Source organism: Chrysoperla carnea, chromosome 1 (genome assembly GCF_905475395.1).
Source record: "Chrysoperla carnea chromosome 1, inChrCarn1.1, whole genome shotgun sequence".
Taxonomy (NCBI): domain Eukaryota; kingdom Metazoa; phylum Arthropoda; class Insecta; order Neuroptera; family Chrysopidae; genus Chrysoperla; species Chrysoperla carnea.
In genome coordinates this window covers 18727752-18752399 of record NC_058337.1, presented here as the reverse complement: position 1 = coordinate 18752399, position 24648 = coordinate 18727752, and the positions used below count along the sequence as shown (strand labels likewise).

The 24648-nt window shown below is 29.6% G+C and overlaps 3 protein-coding genes across 3 annotated transcripts; 2 read left to right on the top strand and 1 right to left on the bottom strand.

Moving 5' to 3' along the window:
* Positions 1–639: 639 nt before the first annotated feature.
* Positions 640–5614, top strand: LOC123305700. The gene is made up of 3 exons (XM_044887495.1): positions 640–954; positions 1033–1267; positions 5235–5614. Exons 1-3 carry the CDS (start codon positions 863–865, stop codon positions 5583–5585), a joined length of 678 nt encoding a protein of 225 aa, XP_044743430.1. The 5' UTR covers positions 640–862; the 3' UTR covers positions 5586–5614.
* A 510-nt stretch (positions 5615–6124) lies between these two features.
* LOC123305692 (hypoxia up-regulated protein 1) lies at positions 6125–9170 on the bottom strand. The gene is made up of 2 exons (XM_044887483.1): positions 9134–9170; positions 6125–9064 (listed from the first exon to the last, which is right to left on the bottom strand). Exon 2 carries the CDS (start codon positions 9041–9043, stop codon positions 6254–6256), a length of 2790 nt encoding a protein of 929 aa, XP_044743418.1. The 5' UTR covers positions 9044–9064; positions 9134–9170; the 3' UTR covers positions 6125–6253.
* Positions 9171–13114: 3944 nt separating this feature from the next.
* Positions 13115–24448, top strand: LOC123300212 (RAC serine/threonine-protein kinase). Its single transcript, XM_044882743.1, has 7 exons — positions 13115–13267; positions 13874–14437; positions 17027–17224; positions 17296–17464; positions 18069–18289; positions 21547–21936; positions 24181–24448. The coding sequence occupies exons 2-7, from the start codon at positions 13880–13882 to the stop codon at positions 24274–24276; spliced, it is 1632 nt and encodes a 543-aa protein (XP_044738678.1). The 5' UTR covers positions 13115–13267; positions 13874–13879; the 3' UTR covers positions 24277–24448.
* Positions 24449–24648: the final 200 nt, after the last annotated feature.

Below are 24648 nucleotides of genomic sequence, written 5' to 3'. Positions count from 1 at the left end.
ATCTTTAATAGCTTTGGAGAAAATGGACAGCAAAATTTTGTCCTAATTTGCAGCCCCACGGGTAAACAGTGACGTTTTTCGTAAAAATGTTTTAAAAAAAAAAGTTTATTTTTTTATAAGAAGCATTTTTTACATTTAAAGTTTTGTTCTATCTCAAACTGTTTACAAAGCCCAATCGGTCTATGTAATTCATTTACGAACTTAGCCTCACTTTTTATGTCCTATCGTGTTAACAAACGGGCAGAGAGACGGACAAGCAGACCACTGGAAATAGATTCTTTGGGTGATTTTATGAACACCTATACCAAAATTTTGTTCGTTGCATTAATATTTTTAAGCGTTAAGGAGCAATTCCACTGAAGCAACACTGGACGACATGTGGCTCGATATTTGTTGTCAAATGTTGCTTATTGTAGGCGTGCGACAACGTAGCACAAAATTAAATCAAATTTGTCCAGATTGCATGTTTCATGTACAAATTTGGGCCAAAATTTCCTTAATATATATTACATGTATACAGGGTATAATTAAACATTAAAATTAAATCTAGTAACATCTGACTATGCCACAGTTGGCTAAACTGGTACCTTGGCAGCCACGAGATGATACTGTCGTGAGACGCATGGCATGTTTATTGCAACTTACACTTGTCAATAACATGAACATAACCTTCACTATTATTATTATGGATAAATTAATAACTAAGTTTTATTATTTTCATTCTAAGAGATAATTTAAAAATATAGAAATTAGTTTTTAAATTTCTAAGCATCCATAATACCTCGTTGTTATTTATGCATAATAAAAATTTAGATAAAAAACACTCGAGTATTTATGAAATGTACTAAATATAAGAGTTAAAATGTATGATAAAACAGTTGCATTTTTAGCAAAAGCTGCAATTTTAATTCCGCAAAGTTTTCCTGATAGCGCTGCAGTAAAAAGTCACCTCATGTAAAGATAAAAACATTTTATAATATTCAATTTTATGTTAATAACTACAATTTACATACATTTCAATTATATTTTCAGCACAAAATGTCGAGACGCAGAATACGATAAACAAGTTACCTTAGCTAAGAGTAGTTTTGGACCTAATATTCTTTGTAAAAAATGTGGAAATCCATGGAGTTGTGTCGAAAAAATTCGTATTGGAAAATCAAGAAAATTTAAACACCAACAACATTTACTAAAGAGTCAAGCACGTCCTGAATCTAAACTTAATAGTATCCAAAAAAAAGTTCTAAAGTTTCAATCAAAAAAATTGGTAATGGCTTATAGACTACAGTTCCGTAAGCGGTCGCCATCTGTTTGGCCATAAACTTCATGTACTCATCATTCTACTTCATGTTTCAAAATACCTAAAGAGATTTCAGAGATTCTATTTTTACATAATAATTCGTGTAAATAGTTCAATCCATGACTCTTTCCGATTTGAATTCTCGCGGTTAAAAACGATTGGCATGGAATTTGAACAGTGGTTAGCAATTGGCTCAAGGAACAAATTCTATGCAACAAACTTTGTCGATAATCTAATACTTTTCAAAGCTATTCATAGTTGTAACAAACTTTGTCAATAATCTAATACTTTTCAAAGCTATTCATAGTTGAAAATGTCGATTTTTCATTTAACAAATGCATCGTTTTTATCGATTTTTCATTAATAACTCGAAAAACTTCCTAAAAAAAAGTAAAGCTTACAATAAAACAACTGAATAATGTTAAAATGGAAATTAAAAAATCTTAAGAAGACCTGTTTATATATTTGAGAAAAAGTTCGATTTAAAAATAAGTAACATTAAAAATTTTTAAATCTTTACGATGAATTAATATTTGTTAATAGTCTTTTAAATACATTGTTCTCAAAAAAATAGTTAAGTCATAAATATTTTTTGAATTATATATAACTCGTACTGGATGTAGTAGACTTTAATTTTTATCTTTAATAGTCTTTTCGATAAAGCGGAAGTTCAAAACATTGCATTTTTTTAGTGAAAATATTTTTTGTTTTAAATTTATTCCCTTATCTATTTTTGTGATTTATTTGAATGGAATAATTTGCACCTCCAAAAAAAGATGGTATTTACACCCATGATCAAGTGCACAACTGTATTATATAACTTGTTTCTTGAGTCACTTTTTGACTGCTATCCAAATTTTATTTACTAAAGATAATTTTTCTCAAGTTAGCCCAATTTCAAGCACGCCGGCTGTATAACTTGTTTCTGGGGCCATTTTTGGGCCAAATCAATTGAAATGAAAATTGGTAGCTTATATCTACTTAACGATATGGTCAAAATATCCAAATAAATTTTAGCTCAAGTCAATACTTTTCTCGGTATTTAAATGATTTTTACAACTCAAAATTTGAGTTTTTATATCTAGGCGGTCTTTCCAAAGTGCATACCAAGTTGCAATTATCACAAACACACTTTTTATTCCATATACATTTGATAGTTTTAATGTCATAATACTAATTCATTTGCAATAAATTTGAAACCGAAAATGCAAGGCTATAGAAGTTAGAGCATCTTTTAATTTTTTAACCCTCGAACCAAAAATAGGGGTGTTATAAGTTTGACCGCTATGTGTGTAAGTCTGTGACATCGTAGCTCATAAACGGATGAATCGATTATGATTTTTGTATTGTTCTAAAGATAATTTAATGGAAAGTGTTCTTAGCTATGTTTTAGTACGAGTTTAGGGTTCTGTACCCGAAACAACTGAAAAAGAGACGATAGTCTTTATAACCGGTTCAGTTTGGGAAGGTTATAAGGAAAAAGGTAATTAAAGGAAAGTGTTTATAACTATGTTTGAAGTGCGAGTTTAAAGTTTCGTATCTGAAATATTTGTCGGAGGTTTCTTAAATTTTGTAAATTTTTTTTGTTTCATATGTTTCAAAATTTATTGCAAAAAAACCGCTAGCGAAACAAAAACTATTGTACTTGGACCATGTAATTGAGCTGAACCTAACAACTAATGAGTTATTGCTCAAACTTGAAAATATAATACACGGCTCAAATCATCATATGGTGAAAAATCTATGTCAAGAAATCGCGTGAGTCATAAAAATTTTGTAACATGTTGATTTTTTCAAAGATGATTATTTTAAAAAAAAAATACTATAGATATTAGTGATGGGACGAATATTGTAACTACGAAATTTAGCGCCAATTAGAGAGCGATCGCTTATTTTTTATTTTTTTAATATAATATAAAAAACTTATTTGAAACTATGAAAATCGTATACTTTTTGTTTGTTAAAAAATACACTGAATCTTTGCATAGATGGTACTTGTTTTCTTTTTTTCTATATACATGTAAGCTTTTTAAGATATTCATGATTTTTGGTTTCGTGGCTACCCATTTTTAAGCAAAACAATTGAAACAAAAAATTGCAGCAATCATTAAATTACCAACATTTCTCATTAAAATATCAACAACTATTGTTCCAAACATTTTTTCGAAAACAATGAATTGAGATCATATACGAAACGATGTGCAAAGGTTCAGATTCATGTAAACGTGAGTATGGTAAAGATGTCCGAAAACGCCCCCGTTCTAAGACAAAAATTTCAGAAACTCCGCTTTTTATTTTTATATTTATATTTAGCACGCGGAGAAGTTGATTTGCCTATCTCCTCTCAGAATAGTTCCCAGTGAGTAAGTCACTTTTTTTTATATAAAAGGACTTTTCTCAAGGCCATTTGGATTTAGAGAATATTTAAAAGGTCGGTTCTAAATAAAAGTCTCCTTAATATGTAATTTTGTCTTCATAACTTAAAAAGTTCTATCTCCAAGAAACAACAATAAATAAGAAAAACAAATTTCTTTATCTACATGAAATTTTAATTTTTCAAATGCTTTTGATGTGTAAATTTTTTGTTAATCCAAAAAACTTTGTGGTTATATTAATATAATTAATTTTTAATTAAAAAAAAATTGATTTAGTACCTTCAAAAACAATCTCAAATTGGAATTAGAGTCAATATAAATTCTAACTAATCACTGTATCGGATTTTGAGCTTTCTAATATCATAAAAAAACTTGAACACCGAATCAAGAACGCTAAAAAAAGCATTTAGAAAATATTTGGAGTTAAGTAGGACCATTTAAGTTATGACGGCAGTATATATCAATAGTTCAAAAGCAAAGAGGTAAATTTTTCCCATTTCATTTGAGTTTTTATAACTTGTGCTTTTAAACGACATCCATTTAAACGATGATTAAAAATGAAAAAAATTAGATTTTTTCAAATTTTTCTCGAAAACACAGTATCGATCGACTTGGAAAATCTAGAAATGTCAGGGAATTTTGAAATTCTGGAAAGTTCAAAGAATTTGGTGTAAAAATATCGAGTTTCTAAAACTGAAGGAAGACCTTTTTCTCCATTGATATCTTGGAATCTAGTATAATTCTGCACAATTACAACTACAAATTCTCCGGTTTTGTTTGAGGTTGTCAAATCATTTCATTCATAAAAAAGTGGTAGATGGATTAAGTATAAAAACAGTAGTTTTTAATGATACAAAATGAAAACTGTTTTGGTCACGATTTACTTAAGTGAGTGGTGTTTTATTAGAATACAATACAAAGAGAAATTTTCGTATTTTTTTTAATCGAAAAATTTCGTATTATTATACCTGAAAAACGGTCTGGGAATTTTTGCTATCATCATGGAAAAGTAAGACAATTTCAAATCACCAAATGAATGATGAATGGTGGAAAAAATATTTGAAAAAATTAATAAGTCTTAGGAAATTAATAAGTCTTAGGAAAAGTCTTAGGAAATTAATAAGTCTTAATAAGTCTTAGGAAACTCTGAAAAAGTCTTAGAAACTTTAAAAAAGTATTAAGAACTCTGAATAACTCTGAATTAGACTAGTCCGAAAACGTTGAGAAATTCAAAGTTCCTAAGACTTTTTCAGAATTTCTTATTCTTTCTTCAAATATTTTTTCCACTAGGGCATTGTTATATCGAAGGTCGTTTTTTATTTCCCTAGTTAACCTCTCGTATTACATCGGGTGGGATTAATTTAAAAATATTCTTCGTAAACTAATAATTCGAATACACGTTACCTACAAATTTACAACCTTCTATATCCTTTTATGTTATGAATAAAGAAATTATAGAAAATTAAAGTTAGCAGCTAGCTGATCAACAAATTTTGATATGTGATAATATTAATTTTCTACAAACAAATCATTGATCCAACAATATTATTTTATTTCAGATGCGCATTTGTAAATTTTGCAAAAATATTGCATTCATTGGGCCATTATCACGTAAGATTTTACGAACTAAAACAAATGTTCCGTTTGCAACTACTCCAAAAAAATTAATAATACCAAATACTCCACAAACTAAACCAAAATCCAAGAAGAAAAAAAAAGATGCATTTGCTGGTCTTAACAAAATTATCGTTCAACAATCTCGGACTCCAAAATCATTAAAAGGAAAGCTACCTCAAGTTTTATCAGAAACGCCAAAAGGAATACCAAAACAGAATGTAAATAAGCTCGCAAAAGCGTTGAACAAAGAATCATCAGGATCAGGATCATCAATAATGAAATTATTAAAATAATATTAAAAATAATTTTTATATCATTTTTAATAAATAAAGTGTTCTTACATAAAATTGTTGCTATCATATTTAATTAAATAATTTTCCAAACTTAAATTATCAGTATATAAATGTATTAATGTAAATTTATCATTATAAATAACGATAGGGCGGTCATCTTAAATTCTTCAAAGCCGGAGTCTCTTTTGAACCAAAGATTTTATAATTTTTAATTTATCAAGAAAATGTTAACTCCCGCTACCAATACTTAAAATTATATTTTTCGTTCTGCTTGAAAGAGAGAGATAACAACCCTAATTAACCATAATTTTCAAACCTAAATATATATACAACCAAACCAGATTTTTTTTGAAAATTAACCCAAGATGGAAAATTTTTAAATAAGTAGGCGCTTAAGTATTTTTTCAAAACATCGGAAAAGTAATTCAAAAAACAATTATTCATAATTTACTAGTATAACAAAAATTTATGACTTAAAATGCTATTGGTGATCAATGGAATGGTATAAATTCGCAAATATAATAAAATCACTCGAATACAAAATTAAAATGTTCATTATATTACGATTGTTCACAGTACAAAATCATCACGAAAATACTTATAGGTGCATTCATTTCAAACTTTATTTGTATCCGAATGAGTTCAATTTAACTAAAGACAAAATGAAACTATAATTCATTGTGATTTTCCTCATCATTGGCTGAAACGGTTTCTTCCTCATTTGGTTCTTTTGGTGTATTGTCTTCTTCTTGTGGTTCTTCAATAACATTTTCTTGATCTTCAGTACCCTCTTCTTTTGGTGAGTCTTTTGTTTTGTCAGCCTTCTCAGGTTCTTCTACCACTGGTTTTTCTTTAGGAGGTGTTTTAGGTCTCCATATTTTTAATTTATTAACTAAATATTTCACCTCCCGATCCAATGCTGCCATTTTTTCAGATAATGCTCGTACCGTTAGTAAAATTGGATCCGATTTTTTTAATTTGTCTTGTTCTTCAACCATTTTATTACGCCATTCAGTTGTTTCAGTAATTATTTTTTCTAAATTGTTTATTTCAACTTCAGTAAATACTTCATTTTCACTCTTTCCAGCCGTCAAATTTTTGGCTGATGCTAAAAAGTGTTCAGAACCATTTAACATTTGTTTCAACGCAGCTAGGGCTTCGGGCCGTTCTTTATGTTCGTAAACTCGAGAGAATAATCTAAAAGTAAGCTCTTGTACTTCAGATAATTTTTTATTATAAGTTTCGCTATCAGCATCAGAGCCATCCTCGTACAACCAATCTGAAATTTGAGAACATGATTCTCTAATTTTTTCAATTTCTTCTGGTGTACCAGATTCTCTGTATTCATCTTGATCTAATTTATTTTGCGCATCAATTACAAAACTTTCTAAGTTATTTAAGGCAGTTTCTCTAGCTAATCGTTCGCGATCCACAGTATTCAAAACTTCAATTTTATTTCTAGAAGTTTTAATTTCTTCTTCAGAAAGAGGTTTAATTCCAATAATATTGGTTTGAGCCGCAATAGGTTCCTTAATCAAGACAGTTTGTGGTTTCTTCTCTTTATCTGTTTCAGAATTTTTTGTTGTATTTTGTTGTGTGGTTTCATTTGTTTTGTTTAAATTCGGAACATCATTAGTCTGTTCTTCAGTTTTTGATGCACTTTCTGGCGTTTTTTCAGGCTGTTCACTTTGATTTTCTTCCTTTTTCTCTGTATTTTCTTTAGCTTCTTCGGCACTTTTGAATAAGTTTGTAATTGTACTGCCAAGTTTAGAGAATGTACTTTCATCTTCTGGTTGTATTACTTTTTCAACAACAGACTCAACATTTACAAGATTTAAAATACCCGAATCATCCATTTGAAAATGAGCTTTAATTCCTTTAAATTCAGTATTTTCTCCTTGATTTTTCTTAATTGCCGCCGCAACTCCTTTGAGAGAAATTTCACTAATATTTAAATTACCTAAATTTAATAAATCAATTGGTGCCAAATGATCCAAGTCAGCGTAATTCACATTAAATTCGAAATCGTCAGTATGTTTATTGAATGTTATTATTTTCTTCTGAGGGTATGGATTCATAAGTCCAAATAAAGTTCTTTTAACTTGTTTGATTTCTCCATTATCTGCAGTTCTTTGGAACACAATTTGAATTGGATATAAAACACCATCTTTTGTAATAAATTTCTTAACTTTGAATCCCTTTGATAAGTCAGCTGCCTTATAAACAGCACCCATAGTTGCAGCCTCATCAGTATTCAAATTTTTACTTAATTCTATTTTGACTAACTTTTGTAATTCCTCTTGAACCTTTGGCACACGTGTTCCGGCACCAACAAGCACCACTTGGTTTAATACATCTAAGCTTATTCCAGCCATCTTCAAAGCTTGATTAACAGGATTTCCAACACGAGCAAAAACATCAGCACATAAATTTTCAAATTCTTCTCGAGTAATCTGTAAACGGAAATCTTTTTCATCCAATAAACTTTCAATCTGAGCATAATGATCCGCATTTGCCGAAAGAACATTCTTTACTCGACCAGCTTCTTTGAAAAGTTTTGCCATAGATCGTGCATTTTGGGTAACGTCGTTTGGAGTCAATTTCATTTCATTGAATTTTTTAGCTAAATGATCTCGCAGTCTCAATTGTAATTCTAAACCTCCAAGAGTTCTATCTAATCCAACACCAATTATTTGCAATTGTGGATTTGTTTCTACGAAACCACGTTCTTTAGATTTTACCATTTGATAGCTTACAATTGTTGCGGTTGTAGAAGATGCTCCCATGTCATAGAATAAAATATAATACGCACTTTCGTTGAAATCTTTTCGTCTGAATATACCATAGTTTAAGCCAACAGCAGTATAATCATTAATTAATTGCAAAACTTTTAAATCGGCTAACTGAGCAGCTTGTAACATAGCATGCCGTTCCGCTTGGTTAAAATATCCCGGAACTGTTAAAACACATTCTTTTATAACTTGTCCCGCCGATTGTTCAGCGTACTCCTTAGCTTTGTGTAATAATTGTGATACTAATTCTTCTGGACTATATTTAGTCTTTTCATCGACTACAAATAAAACTGTATTTCTTGACGGGTCTCTTTCAATTTCATAATATGGAAAACGCTTCCGGAATAGTTCAACAGAAGGACTATCGAATTCCTTACCAAGCAAATCTAACAAATAACTATAACTATTTTTTGGAAAACGTATGCCTAACGTTTGAGCATCTTCACCAAAAGTACGCACACCATCTCTAAACGTAATTACTGCTGGTGTTTTCCGTTTAGATTCTTTATTTAATGCTATTTCCATTGGTACACCAGGTGATACAATACCAATTTTCATCCACTCGGACCCTAAGTCAACCGACATTACAGCCAAAGACGTTACAGTTGTGGTGAACAATACCATAAAGAGGTATGAACTTAATAATAAATGAACTATTTTACCCATTTTAAGTTTTTCGATGTAAATCTAGAAAGATAGAGGTTATTAAATTTCATTTCTTATTTCTATTATACATTATAGTAAAAAAGTACTTACAAAGCCGGTATGCGAAAATAAAAATGTACGACTGAATTTACAGTCTGAATTAAAAAAATTGTAAAAGAAATTTCACAGTTTCATTTATAAATATTATTTTATTACAGAAAAAAATTATATATTTAGTAATGCCAGCTGTACTACAGAACTTTTCAACTACACATCGTGTTTTTTACAAATGACATGTGTGGCGATTAACTATTGGTTCAGTCCACAGTAATAGAATATATCAGAATTTGAACACGATACGTCAGAATGGTGAGTGCTATGTACAATTACAGTTCATTTCATATGATATGCCATTGTACTTAAAATTGTGAATAACGTATTCATAATTCAAAATTATTCAACTGAATAATTTTTACTAGATGACTCGGTGAACTTCGTTGGGGCTTGCATTATTTTTAATAAATTAGAAAAGTTTAGCAACACAATTATGGTTTTCGAAAATTTTCGAAAGTATTTTCTAGAATTTTTTTCATTTTTATAGTTTTTGAGAAAACGGACACCCAAAATTTTGTTTTAATTTGCGCTCTCATGAGTAACTACTGATGTATGTGAAAAAATGTTTGAAATAAAAGTTGTTTATTTTTATAAGTAACCTTTTTTAAATTTAAACTTATGTTCTATCTTTAATGGTTTACAAGATGGGTCTTACGAACCCAATACTCAATTAACCAATTAACCTACGTTGCTCATTTAAGAGCTCATACTTTATACGTCCTGATCACGTTATAAATATTGAACCTTGATATCTCTTTTCGTTTTTGAGTTATCGTGTATTTCGTAAAAAGATATAACTACAGATTATAAGTTTATACATAACAAGTGAAAACAAACAATTGGCAGAGTTCATTGTTGAGATACCATGTATAGACAGTGTTGATTACTCTATCACATTACACATATACGTATACATGTCACATACACAACTGATAATACCATATTAATACATACTATAAAATTTGCATCTAATGTGTGCCCTCGTGAGTAAACAGTGATGTTAACAAGAAAATGTTTAAGACAAAAGTTGTGTATTTATTGTTTGATAAGGAACATTTTTTACATTTAAACTTTTTGTTCTATCTCTAACGGTTTACAAGATGGGTCCTATGGACCCAAGATCCTCATTTACGAACTCGACCTCACTTTTTACGTCTTGAGTGCTTTGTAAAAATTTCAGCTTGATATCTTTTTTCGTTTTTGAGTGAGTTGTCGTGTTCACAGACGAACGGACAGACAATTGAAAATGGACTATAATTAGACCAAAATTTTATTCATAGCATTAATATTTTTAAGAGTTAAAAACTTGGGACTAAACTTAATATACTATGTATATTTCATATATACATGGTATAAAAAGATAGACAACATGAAATGTTGTCTAATAATTCAGGACCCCTATCGCAGCCAAAGACAAGATTGGATTTTTTTGAGGGGGCCTAGGGCGGCAGAATTTGAAGGGCGGCAAAATTTATGAAATGCCAAAATTTTAGAGTCACAAAAAAGTAAAGACAATCAATTATAAAAATTGGTTCAGAATAGTTTTTATAAACAATTTTCGATAGAAAATATTATAATCCAATTCATTAATCTACTTCTCAACCTGTGTGGGTAAGATGTTAATTTTTTAATCGATCAATGATATTCTTTATCGAGTAATGTTCTTTACTTTCTGTTCCTTTAGTGAGATTAATCTCACGTGTATGAAGCATTTTGAAATTATTTAATCCAAATGACTTCTCAATTTGTTTTTATTGTGAAATAAAAATATCGAAGATTTGTATGTAACGGATTAAAAAAAAAGTATGGAACAAAGAAAAAAGTATTGGTTTTCTAGTCAATCTAATACTTTTTAATACTTTTTTCTTTGTCTCAATATTTTTATTTATTCAGGGGTATTGAATATCGTTATAATTTTCATTTAAAAGTGCCAGAACATTTTTTGTTTATAAAAATAATTTTTTATGAAAAATAAATCCCATCTTTTTCCACTTTCAATTTTTTTAATTATCAAAATAACTTGCAAAAAATTGAAAGTTTTATCTAAAATAAAAAAAAAAAATTAATTCTATATTCCTCATATTTGCAAAATCTTCAATTACATCTGCAAATTTCAATAATTTCTGAAAATCCAAGTGCAAGAATTTCAAAATTTTTTAAATTAAAGTATGTGAGCTGATATATATTAAAGCGGTCGACTTATGATATAGTGATTATCATAATCAGAATCTTCAGGATTAACGATTAACTAAAATATATTTTATGGTGGAAGCGCAGGTAGCAGTCTATAATATTGATAGTTTAAAGAACTATAAACAAAAAACACGCTTCTGTAACTAGCTAAAATTTATGAAAAATAGAAAATAATTTCTATATTTAAAAAAAAAAATAAACACAAATAATTAACTGAGTTAATTGTTGAAATACCATGTATAACCAGTGTTGATTACGTAATCGTTTGTTTTTTTTTACGTCTTGCAAGTAAAAAAAGATAGCTCCTCTTAGATAGTCACATCCATATTTCTACCCCCACATGAAACAAAATCTAATTAATTATGTCGGTCGCCTTCCATAAAACAAATCACGGCCTCTTGGAAAATGCATTTAAAAATTCATTTTTTACCCCCATAAGTTATGATTGAGCAAAAATTTTAATTCCTGGTCCAAAACAAAAGTTGGTAGAGCCTATAGTTGATAAGGCGCTTGGATGGAATGAAAGAGGTTCGGGTTATTAATTCCTGATATACGTGTCTTTTTTTCAATTCTCTTTACTTAAGATTAACTCGACAATTTATTTGTCTTTATAGCTTTTACGCCATTGTACCACAAACATAATATCGTACATTGATATTGATGAAATTTGTATCCAAAATTTATTAAAACAAACAAAAATAATTGACATTGATCATATGAATGCAAGAGATTCATGTCAAGCGCCTCGTTCGATTCCGGTTTTCTCATTACTCAAAAGTTTGTTGTTTTTTTTTTGGAAATGAACATTATTTGTATTTAGGGTGGCCAATTCCAAGTTCCGGAAAGGTGGCAGATAGTGAAATTAATCTAATTATACCACTGAATTATAATACTGTTCGATATTTCGATGATTTGAGTATCCAGTTTTTTCCATAATAAAATATTTAAATAAATACTCTTCAAGTAATTTAAAATAAAAGCTGCTCAATATTGTCGAATTCATCTGAATATGAAACAAATAATCAAAAAATATCTTTTTTTGCTGAACTCGGAACAATTTATGTTGATATTGAGTCGGAACAAACTAGAAGATTTCGGGAGTTTCCCGATCAAATCTGGAAAGGTGGAAACCCTATATTGTATTTAAACTTTTCTTTTATATCTTACATTTTAAAAGATGGATATTCCATTTTATTTTTTTCCATTTATTTATACTAAATTTAATATACTCCTGATTTAAAATATAAATTCAGGGCATAAAAAAAATAACGAATTCCCGAATGGTTAAAATTATTTTGTGAGTTAAAAGGAAAATATTTTTTAACTTTTAAAAAATATTACTATAGACAAGCGCTCTATTTCTAGTTAGAGGAAAAAATTCTTGATATTCTATATAATAAAAAAACAACAAATTTTTCAAAATTTTAATATAATGTTTACAAAGTCGAAAAGCAAAATTTTAAAATATCCGCCTAAAACGGTGCGTACATAAAACAAAGATGACGTATATAATAACAAAATGCATGAAATTTATCGTAAAATACCTGCGTAAAAGAGAAAAATAGCGTTTAGAAATAAGTAAAAGTAAGATGAAAATATAAAGTAAAGTGACATATAATTTTCAAATGCGTATATTTTGTATGATATCCCAAGTGTTTTTGAGACTTATATACAGCAGCCAGCATTGATTTAAAATGTGAATAATCTTTTTAATTAAGATAAAAATTGTTAAGATTATTATTTGAAAATAATAATAAATAATAATTCATTGTTTAAGTTTTGTGGATACGTTAGTTTTTATTAAAAAATTTTATGTGAAAACACGTGTATTGAAATAAAGTGCCTTTTTAACCAACCCAAATATAAGACGGACTCAACAAAATATTAATGGTTTGATTAAAATTGAAAACGGCATCATAAAAATCAATTAATATAAATGTAAATATTTTACTTTATTTTTCATTTATCGATATTTGTTATTTTATTTAAAGTAGTTCGTATCATTTCAACAGAATATCCCCAAACAAATTTAATAGGCTTAAGACGTAAATATTACGTTGTTTACTTCAAATGTAAACATTTTTGTCCGTGTTTTTTCCAATTACATAATACTCGTAAAGAAAAATTTTTATTTTTCAGTTCTTTTATTGTTGTTCAGTAAAAATCAGCTGGAATTTTAATAATTGAATTTACTATAGAGTTTTTGGTTAATTAATATTATTCATAATATTTCATTATAATTTTAATAGCTCGAGGGAAAAATATTTCGATTTACCATTATTCTCAATTTTTAAAACATACCCGCTATTGAAAAATTTGTAATCAATAGAAAGCATATGGTATTTACGACTTAAAATTAGATCTTCATCATTTTAAATGTGCATGACACCTACGAAAATAAAAATAATTTCATTATTTATTTTAATCTTTTTACATTGACTTATGAGGCAGATAAATATTTATTTTCGAATATGGAAATAATTAAAGTTTCGAATATGAAATACGATTTTAAAGAAATTTAAAATATAATCTTTTATTTCGTAGATCAAAATGACTGACGTATCTCCGATGAATACATCAAATAGTGTATCAGGACCTTCATCGAATCCAGGTCCTTTGAGACCTGCAAATTTTACGGGACGTATTGTAAAGGAAGGTCAACTGTATAAAAGGGGCGAACATTACAGAAACTGGCGATCACGATATTTTTTCTTACTAGATGATGGTTCGTTAATTGGTTTTAAAAGCAAACCAGAACCCAATTCTAAGGAAGATCCATTAAATAACTTTACTGTGAAAGGTTGTCAAATAATGCCAACCGATAAACCAAAACCGTACACTTTCTTAATTCGTGGATTGCAATGGACAACAGTTATTGAACGCACTTTTAATGTTGACACTGAACGTGAGCGTGAAGAATGGATAGCTGCAATTAAATATGTTTCAGAGCAAGTTACAGCACCTGGAAGTTCAGTACCAGCGTTTAATTCTAATCAAATTGAAGATGTTGATATGCGACCTGCAGAACAAATTACAGCAGAAGATCTTTCAGAAAAATTTTCTGTACAGGGCACATCTAGTTCAAAATCGACTGGAAAACGGAAAGTTGTACGTATTGAAAAAATTTACGCAAATCCGATAGCCGCCGCTGGCCTTAAATTTCATGGATAAACTCTCTTATTACCAATTAATTTCCTAAAAGGGTTATTTATACTGAATTTGATCCATTTTCGAGATACTGTTGCAATTTGAAGTTTTTTAGTTGCGATTGAAATAAAATAAATAAGTAATTTTGGTATCTAATTACACTAAGTACAAAATTCCAAAAGATATGCTCAATAAAATATTTTTCTATCAAATAAAATAAATAATTTTATAGAAAAATTCATATTTTTGGCAGAGTATATTAAATTGTTGTTCTATTACTAATACGTTGCTCTTGAGCCGAGTCAATTTTAATTATTATAATGGCTCAAACATCCAGTGGTTTATGTGAACTATATTTGCAACTAGGTAAAGTCAGTTCAATAACTCAGAAACTAACATGTCGGGCGAAAAGTTACCAACCTGCTGTTTCTGTTATCATTCCAAACTTAATTTAGGAGTTTAATTTGGAGGCAGGTTTATATAGGCATAATAGTGATATTCAACAATAACATTTAGGAGATTAACTTCATATCACCCATTTTTTCATATCTGATCTCTGATGCATTATTATTTTTATTACTAATAATTACGATATATTATTAATAATAGCAGCGTAATAGGAATTATGGGTAGCCGTAGATATCTCACCAAATTTTAAAAATGTTTCAGTCTTACCTAGTTTAAAAACAATAATAAAAAACCTGTTCGAATCTCAAATAAAATTTTTTTTTCACAATCACAGTGGTGATGAGTACTTCATTTCGGCTAATTTTGGCAAGCAGACTCCTCGAGAGTGTAGGTAGAGGGCTAATTTTTTTCAAACCTGGCAATATTCTAAACATGTCAATATGGCGGTTTAAATTTATAAAGTTAAATTTTCCTCTGTATTTCTTTCATTTTACGTAGATAAAGTTAACTTAGATTAATAATTAATATGCATTTATTTTATAAATTTATTTTATAAATTAAACAAGGTGAAGGCAAACAATTTTATTATAAATTTTAATACTTTTTTTTATAAATTAGAAGATTTTAAAAAACCAACTAATAGAGGGCAAGCCATTTCTTTGATTTTCGAAAATGGACACAAAATTATTGTCCTAATTTGCGCTCCCACGAATAAACAGTGATAGTCTACAGGACTGAGGGGGAAATGATTTCGTGACTAACACACTCACGAAACTTCGCGAGTGGCTTCATTTTAGTGTAATCTACAACATTTTTATTTACGAAAAGTTTGGAAATTGGGGCGTTTGCATAATAAAATATATAGTCGTTAAACTGCCATGTTTAAGGCGTAGGTCTGAGAAAACGGCTCATTAAATTTGTAGGTCAGTACGTACATTTAATTTTACTTATATTTATTAAACAATTGTGTAAACATTAGCAGGTTGTTCATAAATTTCCATACACCCGTCTTTCGACATGTTGGGGGTGGAGGTCACACCAAACGTCTCAATATTTTTGTAGGCCACTATTATTATCTCTTATTATATTCATATATCTTGCATTCAAGAAAAAAGCCCCCCCTGTACTGTAGACTATAACGTTTACGAAAAAATGTTTCAAGCAAAAGTTGTTTATTTATTTATAAGGAATATTTTTAAACTTTTGTTCCATTTCTAACAGTTTACAAGATGAGTCCTACGGACCCAAGACGCAATTGGTCTATGTTGCTTACTTTTTATGTTCTGAACACGCTGTAAAAATTTCAGCTTGATACCTATTTTCGTTTTTTAATTATAGTGTTTACAGGCGGATAGACAGATAACCGGAAATGAACTCTCTTTAGATGATTTTACGAACATGTATACCAAAATTTTATTCGTAGCATCAATATTTTTTAAGCGTTACAAATTTGAGACTATCACTTACAATTATATTGATATATTTTACATATATACATGATATAATGAGGGAATGATAAAACAAAATGTGAAGAAAATACAGGAAACATTATCTCAAATTGATTTAGAATTTTGTGTGGATATTTTACTCCCTATAAAACATTCAACCCTCATACGTTAAAACTCATTTTATCATTTTAATATAGCTAGTATTTTGTGAGTGAAAAGTCATGGAATTTTGTCAGTTTTATAACAAAGTTTTCTATACAAAGTAGTTAACAAAAATGGCGCATGAGATTGTAACACTGTTCAGAGTATGTTAAAAGTGCTCTGTTCGAAGCAATTTAAAAGTAATAATTTGGTCAACGAATTTTTGAATTATTGAACTAGATGCTCTTCTCCCTTTTATATACCAATCGAAGTTTTAATTCGCGTAGAATTGAAGAAGAAAAATATTTTTTTTTGTTTTGTATGATATTTCGAAAGCGGATCAAACAGGAGAAAAATTCTGTTAAGTAATTGAATCTAATATTTCTTCTTATTTAAATTTTTTATCCGCAAATACTAAATATTGTTATTATTTGCGGAATAGCCGTATTAAGAATAAACTTTAAGTTCAGAAAATTGTTGTCACTATGTAATGCGCAATCGAAATTTAAAGCTTGAATGATATGGATATAAAATATATTTTTCTTTTTTATAGACTCTAGAAAATTTTGAATATTTAAAAGTATTGGGAAAGGGTACATTTGGTAAAGTAATTTTATGCCGTGAGAAATTAACTGGTCGATTATATGCAATTAAAATTTTAAAGAAAGGTGTAATTATGGAAAAAGATGAAGTTGAACATACCCGTACAGAAAATCGAGTTTTACGTACCACTAACCATCCTTTTTTAATTGTAAGTAATATTTTTTCACAATTTTTCTTGCTTTTTATTCTTATAGTAACCGAGAAAAATTAAAATTTTAGTCACTGAAATATTCATTTCAAACAAATGACAGATTATGTTTTGTCATGGAATATGTTAATGGTGGTGAATTATTTTTCCATTTATCACGCGAGAGAGTTTTTTCTGAAGATCGAACCCGGTTTTATGGAGCAGAAATTGTATCTGCGTTAGGCTATCTACATTCTTTAAGTAAGTATTTTTGTTTTAAAATAAGTAGATTATACTACTGCAGTTTGAGATAAAAAGTTGCCTTCGCATATTATTAAATTTATTATAAGAAAATCATCAGAAACTCGTACAAGAAAAACCGAAACTACGGGTCCTATAAAAACCGTTCTGACCGAAAATTATTGCAGGTTTAACCTGCAATGAATTCGCAATTTTTATGAAAAACTAGTACTTTGGAATTAAAAATGACAATAACTGAAATTAGGTCAAAATTTTTTAGTTTTGAGAATGACCCGGCCGTCTGATATAAATTCTCCAAAACATAACCTTTTTAGACTATCAATTAGTAACAAATTATTTAAAATGCGTAGTATATGTAATACCAGTACAATATCGTCGATCGCAGAAGCCTGCGACGTCTGACGCTCATTAGGAAACACTCTCATTTAAATACATTGAGGCAGTGTTCTGCGTCATACGCTTGCGAGGGGCGATAAACTTAACGTGGCAACATGTGTTTCCTTATTGTTTGGGATTTTCAGGAATACAGGAATCTAAGCTTAGCTTGTTGCACTTATCGATCGGATTAAATGAAAACATTAAAAACATTAAAATTTACTTTCAGAAATAATTTACAGAGATTTAAAACTAGAAAATTTACTTTTGGATAAAGATGGTCACATAAAAATTGCTGATTTTGGTTTGTGTAAGGAAGATATCACTTATGGGCGAACTACCAAAACATTTTGTGGAACACCTGAATATTTAGCTCCTGAAGTTTTAGATGATAATGATTATGGAAGTGCTGTTGATTGGTGGGGCGTTGGCGTTGTTATGTATGAAATGGTAAGTATTGTTGTAGCTCTTCTTATTTTAAAATAATAGAATATTAAATTCGATGGGTCTGCTTCTGATTATAGGGATATTGATATTTTTATAGATACGAATTTCTATAAATATATTGATAGTAGCGATATCTTAAAAAATATTCAATATTCATTCATTCTTTTTTTACCCTGGCTTATATGTTTCATATATTTAGTTTAGCTCCAAGTTTGTAACGGTTAGAAATATTGATGGTCCAAACATAGAAACATAGCTCAATTGGGTTAAGACCCATTTTTTAATTCATAAGAGATAGGGAAGTTTAAATACAAAAAATGTCCCTAATAATCAACTTATTAGGAAAATGTTAAAAAATTTTACAACGTTTGAAATTTTGTTTTGTAAATATCCTAGTTTTCCGATAAAGGCGTTAGTTCGGACAAAATTTTAGTTTCCATTTTCTCCAAAACTGTAAAAGATAAACGAAGGTTAAAAAATTCTAGGTAGCTCAGAAATGGATTAAGAAATTTTGCGCCCGTAGGCAGTTTCAAAAATTAGCACCACCCAATAAATAAACGGTCCGAAACATCAGACAAGACTTTATTATATTATAAAATTGATTTAATTATTCTTGTAATATTTTGATTGAAAGCAGCCAATTGTAAGAATTATTTAAAAGCAAGGAAAAGCTTTAGCTTCTTAACTTCACTAATTTGGCTTAATTAGGTTTTATTTATTTGACCACATTTGACGATTTAATTCCTTCCAGCTCCACGGCTCCAGGGGAAGGGGTCCCAGAAGGTATTTATATCAAACCTAGGACCTTGTTGATATAAACCCTGATACGAAGTTTCACTGCTGTCCCCTCAGCCTCTCCCTAGAAAATACCATTTTCCTGTATTTTGAAATGTTTTCCCTAGGGTGTGGCCTTTTTCTGGATATGTAGCCTATACCAATCCTAGGAACACCTTAAGGTCTGGCCTTGTGTCAAGTTTCTCGAATTCTCCCGGATATGTGGGTTATACCAATCCTAGGAACACCTTAAGGTCTAGCCTTGTGCTCAGTTTAATCGAAATCGTTAGAGCCGTCTTTGAGAAAACCCAAAAAAAAGTTTTTCCCAAGAGTGTGGGCCTTCTCGAATTTTCCCGGATATGTGGGTTATACCAATCCTAGGAATACCTTAAGGTCTAGCCTTGTGCCTAGTTTAATCGAAATCGTTTAAGCCGTCTTTGAGAAAACCCAAAAAAAAAAAGTTTTGAATTTTCCCGGATATGTGGCTTATACCAATCCTAGGAACACCTTAAGGTCTAGCCTTGTGCCCAGTTTAATCGAAATCGTTAGAGCCGTTTTTGAGAAAACCCCAAAAATCCTGTTTTGGCCTTAAAAAAACGCCTAGGGAAAAAATGAAAAAATCGTCTGGAATTATGACCAAACTGAACCTATGTACAGAGTTTGAGAAAAATCGGTTGAAAATTGAAGTCTCCAGCTTGGTAACAGACATACCGACGGAAGCAACATTTTTTAAAAACCACTTTTTTGGAATCAGGGACCTTCAAAACGTGTATTTCCGTTGAAACCCCGATATCGATTTTTTTTTCGATCACAATACTTTATTATATTTATAATATGTATAATAAAGTAAAAATTTATCAATAAAGACTTCTTTTTAGTTCTTTAGTTTCAAGTTCTTTAATTCTTAGAACCTGTAAAATCGCGTTAATTGTTCGGGGCAGTTCTCCGACTCGAGCTATCTTCGTTAAATAGGATCGTAGAAGGATACATTAATCAGAACAGCACTTTTCTAAATCACAAGAATACAACGTTACTCACATACATGCTCTATTTTTAACTTCTCCGGTGTTCAAATTGATCAAATTGCTTAAAAATGAAAATTTAGTGCAAAAATTGATCTAGGAAATTGAGACAAAAATCGAAATTTAACTCGAAATATCCTAGAGTTCTCATTTATTATCTTTGGTAATATTTATACTACACTGACACTCTGAATATTTCCAAACAAAATAAGGTAGAAGTAATATCGGCAAATTCATCTGCTGTGAACTTTCTCTTCCGTATCTTCTTTGTGTCATACATTTGAATGTCAATCTCAACGGACTGTAATTTTTGTCATACTTACACAATTAATTTTATGTATGTTTAAAAACTTCCATGCGCACGCTCCTTCTTTTGTAACCTCGCACTTGTAGACACGTGCCTTATGGATAATCCACCTCTGTGGTAGCTTCAAAAAGTTGTTCTGTTGATTTTAATTTCATGCAAAATTCGTCGGATAATATTATTAAGGGAGTCTTTTTCTTGTTTAAAAATTCGTTTCAAAGCATGTAGATTCTGAAGAACAAAAAATAAATCTAAGTGAAAAAACCGTATAATAAACAGGGTTAGGGGATCGCGGTGGCCATTTTACAGGCCCGTTTCGACCAGCCCATCGTTCAGCATAGGGTGTTTTAAAATAATTGAGAATAGAGAGCTGGAATGCCGTCATATTCATTATTGCCTATTAGTTATCGGAATATCTTCCAAACACTTACATGAGCTTAAAAACTCAATGGATTAAGCAAAAATTCGACACGTTGTGAAAAATTTATAATGTTTGTAGCTAAATTATTGATCATTATTCTGATATTCCCGGTATAATACTAATGTTAAAATTTACCTGTATGCACGGATGTACCAAAATGCCATTTATTTATAAACAGTATATCGTCTATTAAGTAAGTTGCGGAGGAAATTATAGCTTCAAAACTTTACTTAATGCTTACCCATAAAAATGTTAAGTAATTATAGTTAATGAATATAATTAAAAACACACTCTTGTAACTAACACCATTTTGGCTGGATTAAAATTTTAGTTCTTATATAAAGACTGTGAGATGCAAGTGTACAATTCTAATAAAATATTTTCTAATGCATGAGATAATCAATCTAAAAAGGAGGAGGGATGATTGCGTATTTATGATTAATGTTTAACGTTTGAGCCTCAAGTTATATCAAACTGTAACTAAATTCAAGCTGATTTCAAGTATTTGACGCTAATGTCAATGACTGTCGATTTGGCATTAATTAAAATCCAATTACAGAGTCAAATGAAACCAATTTCTAAGGATAAGGGTACATTGTAGAATCCATATAATGGATAGATGGACAAAAGTTTTCAAAAATAATTAAAAACAATACATTTTATGTTGTATTGATGTATTTTCTTTGTTATTATAATAAGCGTGATAATATAAGTAGTAATCTTATTAATATAATTTTAGATGTGTGGTCGTCTTCCATTTTACAATCGGGATCATGATAAATTATTCACCTTAATTTTAATGGAAGAAGTTAAATTTCCACGAACACTTAGTGCTGATGCGAGAAGTTTACTAGCTGGGTTATTAGTCAAAGAACCAGCTCACAGATTAGGTGGTGGACCACAAGATGTTCGAGAAATAATGGAACATCCTTTCTTTAGCTCAATTAATTGGAATGACTTAGTTCAAAAGAAAGTACCACCGCCTTTTAAACCACAAGTTACATCGGATACCGATACACGATATTTTGATTCAGAATTCACAGGTGAAAGTGTTGAATTAACACCTCCAGATCAAACTGGACCCCTTGGTGCAATTAAAGAAGAACCGTATTTCCAATTTAGTTATCAGGTTTGTAAAATAAAAATTTTTATTTAATTTACTTTTCTCCATTCGTTCAGGATAAGTAAATTGTCAGTTACACGCGCGAGAGGAGTTACTGAACACGAACGAAGTGAGCACATTATTATTTTATAGGAGTGCAGGATTTGTTCTTTCTTTTTTTACTGTTTCCGTGCGATAAATAGTGAATTACCATCTTAGTAATTGGCTATTTGTCACATGAAAGATAGAGCATAAAGAAAGAACTAATCCTGCACTCGTACAGAAAATAATGTGCTCACTTCCTTCGTGTTTAAAAACTTCGCTTGTGTGTAATTGCCAATTTATTAGCTGTAAAATATACTAATTCAGATTTATTGCAATCCATACATATATAATTTATTTTAGCATTTTTTATCAGCAGTTAAAAAGTTTAGGTATTTCAATATTTAAACCATTATCTGATTGTAAGTGTGAAAAACAGTATGTTTGTTATGATAATATTTATTGAATAATCTGGAGGCCGGAATTGAAAAAATTCAATTCTCATGAGCTCTAGAAAAGGTGTAGAAGTATAGTCTTTTTAATTTAAAAAAATAATGGAAAGCTGAAAACAAACATGAAATGCAGAGAAACATGAAATATAGTAGTTCCAGAGATTACTCCCTATATATAGAAATAAACAAGCATGCATATGAAATGCATAATCACATTTCTTTATAACAATAGGATAAATTTGTAAAAAATTATGATCAAATAATCATCAAAAATTCATGTTGTCATTTAATGTTTGTTGTGAGATTTTTGTTTTTTGTGTTTTAAAAATATCTTTTCTACTAATTGGGAATCGAATACAATCGACCGTGGGACACCACGGGTTTTTTTAAATGATAAAAACATAGTACCAAACTTTTCTCTATGATTTTTTTTTTTCGAAAAATGCGTTTTTAAATGAACATGATGACGTCATATTTCAGTTATCGTTCTGAAAAAACGCAGCAGGAAATTTGTAGGACACTATGACCACTTAATAACATTAATAATTATTAAACAATAAAATATTTTGCCCGACAAAAGTACTGCACCGTTGAGCTTATATACCACCTCGTACTTAAGTATTTCTGTTTTTAAGTACGTACATGGTTCACTGCAGAGGACAGTTGGGTAGACTTGTTAAAGACGAGCCACTCACGAAATCTGAAGTATGAAGTATTCATCATTTAAAAAAACCGTTATGCCCCACGGTCTACAAGTCATGGTTTCCTATTATTATACAGGGCACAATAATAATATTCGCACACAAGGTTTAGCCTAGCCTGGCTAACCGTTATTATCTACTATTTTCAGTGCCCTCAGTAATTGGGGTGGAATAAGCCACCTATTACACTTCGTGAAATATTCGCCCGAACAGAGAAGTTATGTTCAACTTTATATTGTATTTTTAAAAACCCATTTAACTGTATACTACATATAACACGATGCGTATTTCGCCACTTAATTTTTTTTCTTTCAATGTGACTAATTTTTGGCGAAATAATAATGTGTAAAAATGTAGGATGACAAGATATTGATGTAAGGTAAATTACCCTTCAATATATCGGTGTCGCAAATAAAAAGTAATTTTCTTTGTTCGTCGAATTAAGTCACGTATCTCCGTTAATTTTAAGATTTTTCAATTAAAATTCATATTATAAATGCTGGATATATACTAAACGCTTCTTTATTGAGTATCGGGCCAAATTTTACAGCGTTGGGATATTCTATCTGATTAAAATAAGAAAAAAAAGCATATTTTCCTGACGGAGAAATTAAAAATTTGCCGGGCCATTAACTTAAAAAGGACATCTTTTACAGTATATCACCCTTGCTCAGTTATATTCGTATTATGTAAGAAGACTATATATCCTCACAAATTTTTGGCACGGAAAATTTTTATTTTCTCCGTTAGGAATATTTGCTTTTTTTCATATTTTAATCAGATAATCGACCATCCCAACACTGTAAAATTTTGGCCCGATACTCTACAAAGAAGCGTTAACTATGTATCCAGCATTTATAATATAAATTTTCATTTAAAAATCTTAAAATTAAATCTTAAACGTTTAACGATAATCGTATTCTGTAATAACGTTAATAACGTCTACTTTTATTGCTGATTAATTTTATAGTTTTAATTATCCTTTTAATCCTTACGCGTCTAAAATTGGAATAATTTCATAAATAAAATTTGTTTTTGTAAAATTTTAATTTTAATTTTATTTTTGTCTAATATAGGATATCGCATCAACTTTAGGAACAAGTATGACTGGAATTCGTATAAGTCAATCGAGCACTGGTAGTGGTGGTGGCATAACTGCAGCAATGCAGTGAAAATTTTTAAACGTATTATCAAGATGAACAATTTGATTGTGTGCTCATCTTCTGTTCCTATCAATTTTTAAGATTTAATTTACAATTAAGTTTCTCAAAACATACTACAAAAAGGTTAATAATCATGATTTAATTCAATTTAGAATGGTTAATTTATTAGCAGCTTTTTAATACGCTCAAAGTGTAGATCATTTATAAAATTATTACAAGTTCACAAATATGATCAAAAAGAAATTTTTTTAAAGTTTTAAGTAAGTTTGTAAATAAATATAACCATTGATATTTTATTTAAATAATATATATATGGGAGTTAGAAAAGTACCGGAATAATAAATAAATAAATTCTAATAAATAATGCAAAAATTTACTTCC

Bases quoted from the DNA above. Each gene is read 5' to 3' on its own strand.
- LOC123305700 (XM_044887495.1), top strand. From the start codon at position 863: ATGTATGATAAAACAGTTGCATTTTTAGCAAAAGCTGCAATTTTAATT. The intron at 955-1,032 runs GTAAAGATAAAA...TTATATTTTCAG, and splicing joins GCAGTAAAAAGTCACCTCAT to CACAAAATGTCGAGACGCAG. The intron at 1,268-5,234 runs GTAATGGCTTAT...ATTTTATTTCAG, and splicing joins AGTTTCAATCAAAAAAATTG to ATGCGCATTTGTAAATTTTG.
- LOC123305692 (XM_044887483.1), bottom strand. From the start codon at position 9,043: ATGGGTAAAATAGTTCATTTATTATTAAGTTCATACCTCTTTATGGTA.
- LOC123300212 (XM_044882743.1), top strand. From the start codon at position 13,880: ATGACTGACGTATCTCCGATGAATACATCAAATAGTGTATCAGGACCT. The intron at 17,225-17,295 runs GTAAGTAATATT...TTAAAATTTTAG, and splicing joins CTAACCATCCTTTTTTAATT to TCACTGAAATATTCATTTCA. The intron at 18,290-21,546 runs GTAAGTATTGTT...ATATAATTTTAG, and splicing joins GCGTTGTTATGTATGAAATG to ATGTGTGGTCGTCTTCCATT.